This window comes from Quercus suber, unplaced genomic scaffold, assembly GCF_002906115.3.
Source record: "Quercus suber isolate HL8 unplaced genomic scaffold, Cork oak 2.0 scaffold_379, whole genome shotgun sequence".
NCBI classification, from domain to species: Eukaryota; Viridiplantae; Streptophyta; class Magnoliopsida; order Fagales; family Fagaceae; genus Quercus; species Quercus suber.
In genome coordinates, this window is record NW_027069831.1 from 730,405 (window position 1) to 735,332 (window position 4,928).

At 35.2% G+C, this 4,928-nt stretch overlaps 1 protein-coding gene across 3 annotated transcripts; it reads right to left on the minus strand.

The window, feature by feature from the left end:
• Positions 1-256: 256 nt before the first annotated feature.
• On the minus strand, positions 257-4,707 carry LOC112025778 (L10-interacting MYB domain-containing protein). Of its 3 annotated transcripts, XR_010623924.1 has the most exons (5): positions 4,581-4,683; positions 1,551-1,722; positions 963-1,122; positions 742-851; positions 257-499 (listed from the first exon to the last, which is right to left on the minus strand). XR_010623924.1 is itself a non-coding variant. In XM_065760737.1 (3 exons), the coding sequence occupies exons 1-3, from the start codon at positions 4,653-4,655 to the stop codon at positions 3,368-3,370; spliced, it is 738 nt and encodes a 245-aa protein (XP_065616809.1). In that variant the 5' UTR covers positions 4,656-4,707; the 3' UTR covers positions 3,079-3,367. The 3 variants fall into 3 exon arrangements, 1 of the variants encoding a protein (XP_065616809.1); XR_010623923.1 differs by having other exon boundaries at positions 963-1,722; positions 4,581-4,684; XM_065760737.1 differs by lacking the exons at positions 257-499; positions 742-851; positions 963-1,122; positions 1,551-1,722 and adding exons at positions 3,079-3,703; positions 3,823-4,149 and having other exon boundaries at positions 4,581-4,707.
• Positions 4,708-4,928: the final 221 nt, after the last annotated feature.

A 4,928-nucleotide genomic window follows, 5' to 3' on the forward strand; every position in this document is an offset into this window, starting at 1 on the left:
TTTTAACAATAATTTTTTAGTTTCAGCAAAATAAGTGGTATCTAAACACATTCAGTGGTATACTATGTTGTTCTATATTTAAAGAATCATTGGCAAATGCCTTATAACTAAATTGGCACATCCTCATGCTCAAAGTGCTTGGGGAACTAGAGGAAAAAGTTTCGAGCTGTAAATTAGCAACATATTGTAATTATCTCTTAAAAAAATCATTATTCGAGGGTTTTATTTATTTATTTATTTATATATATATATATANGTGACATGCTGCAATTCACTGGGGGTGAAGTGAAAACATTGATGCCATTATAATACTCATCATGATAAAAAAATTTAGATAAAGTAGTACAGATAATAAAGACAAACCAAAAAGAAATTCATTGATAATTAAACGTTTCGCTAGAATGCAGCAATAATCAAATCTATCTCACCTGACAACTTTCGTTGACCTACGTATTTGATTTATCGACCTTTTAATAAGCTTTTCATAGCTGCTCAAATCCTAACAAAAAATAAGACCACATCACCTACCGATATAAAGGAAGCAAGTCACATAGCCTATAACTTAGACTTCAATAAAATAACAGACACAAAATCAGAATTCTAATCTACAATAACAGTATCTAGGTGAGTAATAAGTAATTACGTTAGCCTTTTCAATATATAAGGCCCAAATAAAATTTAGGAAAATATATATACTAATTCCAGTTTTTCAAAATTTAATCCCTGTAGTGTCAGCAATACCTTATTGTAAGTCAACCTCAAAGCCTGGTTTCTTTCATCTACCTCTTTAAATTTGTGTAGTCTTGCCTGTTCAAAATTTAGATTACTTTCTGCAGCCCAAAGTACTTTACCTATCATCACGTTGCCAATTGATGAGGGAAAAATATTAAATGAGACAAGTCACTAAACAACAAACACAAAGCATGTTATAATCAAATCCATCAAGAATTCAAAATATTTACTTGAAGTTCCTGCATTGGCATTCATTTGAAGTCCGACATCTTCTTGTGCCACCCTAGCAACAACTCTTGTTGAGGTTTCACTAGTTAGCCTTTCTGCAGCTTCTTTTGTGGCTCTTCTCTCAGCTTCCAAAGCAGCTCTTTTTGCTTCCTCAAGTCTGGCCTGCATTCCAAAATATTTTTATTACTTAGAAGGATGATGGAATCAGCCCTGAAATGCCAATAGCTATACCAGAAGTACTTTGTCACAATAGGGAACTGACCAGGAAGGGCACCACGTGACCAGAAACCCAATTAGAAATAGTGGAAAACAAAATGCATCTAACGAAGAAATGGAATAGCAAAGTCTTGTGTAGTCTAATGGAAAGCATTTGCATGAAGTGCAAAAATGTAGCCCCAAAAAGCAAAAAAGGCATGGGAAGCACCAAAGGAGTTCCAGTTTGCTCATAATCCAAGAGCTGTCAAGATAATTCTGCGTGCATTTCAAAGGATATCTACAGGAGTAACATGAATAGAGGAGGCTTGAAAGAACTAATATCAAAATGTTTAGCAGAAAAAACATCAAAGAACAGAAAGGTCAAGCCAACAAACCTCAGATTCTGCTTTAGCTTTTTCCTGGCGTAGTTTTTCTTCATGGGAAGCCTATTCCTTTCTTTTGGCCTCTTCATAAGATGCATCACTTCTTATTTTTCTTTCTTCTATTTGTGACCTCAGTTCATGGTCCCACTGAACAGTAGTCAAGTGATTATCAAGTGCTTCTGCACTGCAATGATTGTAAGAAAATATCCAAAGACATTTCTGGGATTATTTTAATTGATTTGACCCGTGTGGAACCCAAAAAGAGGAAAGAATAAAAAAAAAAAGAGCAGAAAACAAACATCCATTAAGCCACGTAGGGAATGAGGAATGCACAAAACAATTCAGATTTCAAGACTTATCAACATTAAAAGCAAATTGTATCATGCTCCAGCAAGCAGAAATAGATGCTGAAACAAAGTTAAGATGCTTAAACATCATCTTTTGACAATGACAAGACAAATGGCTTCAATTTATATATCAAGATACCTAAATCAAACTCCAGATTTATTACCCTCCAAAAAAAAGAATCAAAATTTATTTTAGATATTATTAAACGTTAAGTTACCTTTTCAAATGTATTTCTTATATCCTAAGAACATTGCCAAGCATCAAAAAATCTCCCATAAAACCTACCAATGAACAATATTCAGTTGCCTACAACACCAACAAACAAAGCCTTAGTCCCAAAATTTTGGGGCTGGCTATGGATCCTCAATATATTAGTTAGGGTCACTCATATGTATTCTTTGTCTCCAATCTACTCTATCTAAAGACATAATCTCTGTTACTCTCTAAGTTGACATGTCCTTTTTTATTACTTCTAGTAATGTGATTTTTGGTCTTCATCTACCTTTTTCCGTTCCCTTAACTTAGATAACTATATTCAGTTACCTACCCATTTTTTATTCCAATTAGTTATAGCTCTCCATCCCTCCCTCTGTCATTTGTTATTCTCTACTATGTTTTATAGAAACAAACAGAATTGAATCTGAGAGAACGAAATCCATATAAAGGAATTTAAAAATCACCAACTAGAAAGATTATTCATTTTTGTAGTTTGTTGTTGAGTAATTATTCATTTTTAATCATTCAAACTTCCAACTAGAAAGGAATCTCAAACAATCTCAAACTTCCAACTATTTCTACAAAAAAATTACTAACTTAATAAACATAGACAATGAAAAATAAGGACACAGAATTTTGGCCAAAATTCTTAATTTTGAATACATTTTTTCCACCTTAAACAGCAATTCACTTAAGTTGTCCACCCCAAATCCAAAACTTACACTTTCAATGAGATACAAAAAGTAACATTCTGAGTCAATACAAGCACCAAACAAGTTTCAATTTTTTTTCCTTTCTTTTAAGCAAAAGCCCTAAAATTTGATTTGATGCTCAAAACCCAGAACACTATAATAGCCGGGAACAGTAAACCACCAATCCTAAAACCTTCTAATCAAACAAAAAAAAAACCCAACACACTTCAAAGAAATAAATAAAGAACAAAAGAAAAAGGGGAGGGGCTTACAATTTGCAGATATAGCGCATTAAAAGATAAGTCACAAGTTTTTTTATACAATAATAAGTCAGCAACATAGACTGTTTGTAACAAGAGTAGGTAATAAACATAACAAACCACCAAATAGTATAGTCATTAACATACATATTCAAATATAATAACATAATTGTTCCTTAGCACAATACAATGTCCTCCCCTTCCTTCACCAACTCCCCTAGGATAAACTAGTCCTTAGTCAGCAGATACTCGATCCAGCCCCGTCGTGTGTCTTGATTCAAGTTGATGAAAACTTGCCTCCATTCAAACTTTTCTAATTTGTAAGGGCCTTGTAAAAGGTTTCATTATTAAAATCAGACATAGAGTTCAAAATTTTCGTGGCCTTTGCCATTGAGTAGGGATCAGGAACTTGGGCAGATTCAACAGTTTTTCGACTTTCAGTGGCTAGGGACCCTGCTTTCCTCTTCTTCCCGGTTGAGGTGCCGGAGTGAGCTGGCTGCTTCCCTTTTGGGTTGCTGCCTTGCTCATCCACATCATCAGCACTGACGTGTTGGGCAGAGGATGTTTGTGCAACCGTGTGGAAGAGCTGTCTTAGCAATTCATAGTGGTCCAGCCCCTTTTTATGAAAGTCGTTGCACCTAGGGTTCAACTAGAAACAGACAATATGTGGTATACATGGGATTAGAGACACTGATATATATGGGATTGTTTACATGAAGAATTTAAAGAATGAACGGCGTGGAAACTAATTAAATGTATAACACTCACCTTCATTACATCTGACCATGCCTCGTCACTACATGTGACGGTATTGGTATCAGGATCCCATTCCATTTCGGTTATACCAATTAGTTGGGAAAACGCAATGTATCTCTTTTTAAGCCATTTAAATTTTTCTGTTATTTGCTCGAGGCTATAGCGATTTCCGGTTCGTTGGATAAACACCTCTGTGACAAATGGCCAATGTTTTTTCTTCATTTTCGCATTAGGAATGTTCCCTTTATCTTTTTCTTCCAACAAAAGATCAATAAACTGCTTTTCTACTGGTGCAGGCCATAATAACTTCAAATCCTCAGCAGCGGATGGGTCTGCCATCTAATAGGGCATACACAGTTCAGCCCTAAATATTTGTTTTATGATTTCTCAACTTGAACCTAACCTTATGGTCTAACCCAGTTATGTATAAAAGAAAGCGATGCATCCAGAGCAACACAGAGTGAAGATTAACTCAAAGCAGTTATTACAGGTATATTTTGAAGACATTCTTTTGCAGACAAGTTACATACAGCATGGGAAAAAAAACCAAATCTAGAATCACAATTAAAAATTAATTGCAGGGAAGCAAGCAACCAGTTTAGACCTTTATTAGCTTCAGGAAGCCCATTTCAGAAATTATACATATATGAACAGTTAGAAGGGCATGGAGGAAAAACGTGTCCAACATCAAGAGCAACAGCAACAATGAACAAATTTCAGTAACGGTAAACATACCATTTTTGAATTTAACAGAAACATTAAACACTTACATTAGGTGCAGTAACGTCGTTAGAGGAGGATGATGAAGATGGTGCAAAGACTGAGGAGGATGAAGCGAGCTCCATATTTAATGCCAGACGCGAGGCGAAGGACAATTAATGTTTTAGACAACGACGAAGCGGGGTGGCGCCTAGAAGCCACTGCTGCTTCTTTTTTTTTTTTCTTTTTTTTTCTTCTTCTTCTCTGTCCGTTTCCCTCTCATTTTTTCGCTGAATTTTGTTATGCATGTGGTCTGGTTTCTCACTTTCTCTTTCTTTGTATTTGTTACGACTACTTTGAGTGACACTAGCTGTCTAGTATTGGAATTATAGAAAGCTTTCTCAGCTCTCCACGTGTAT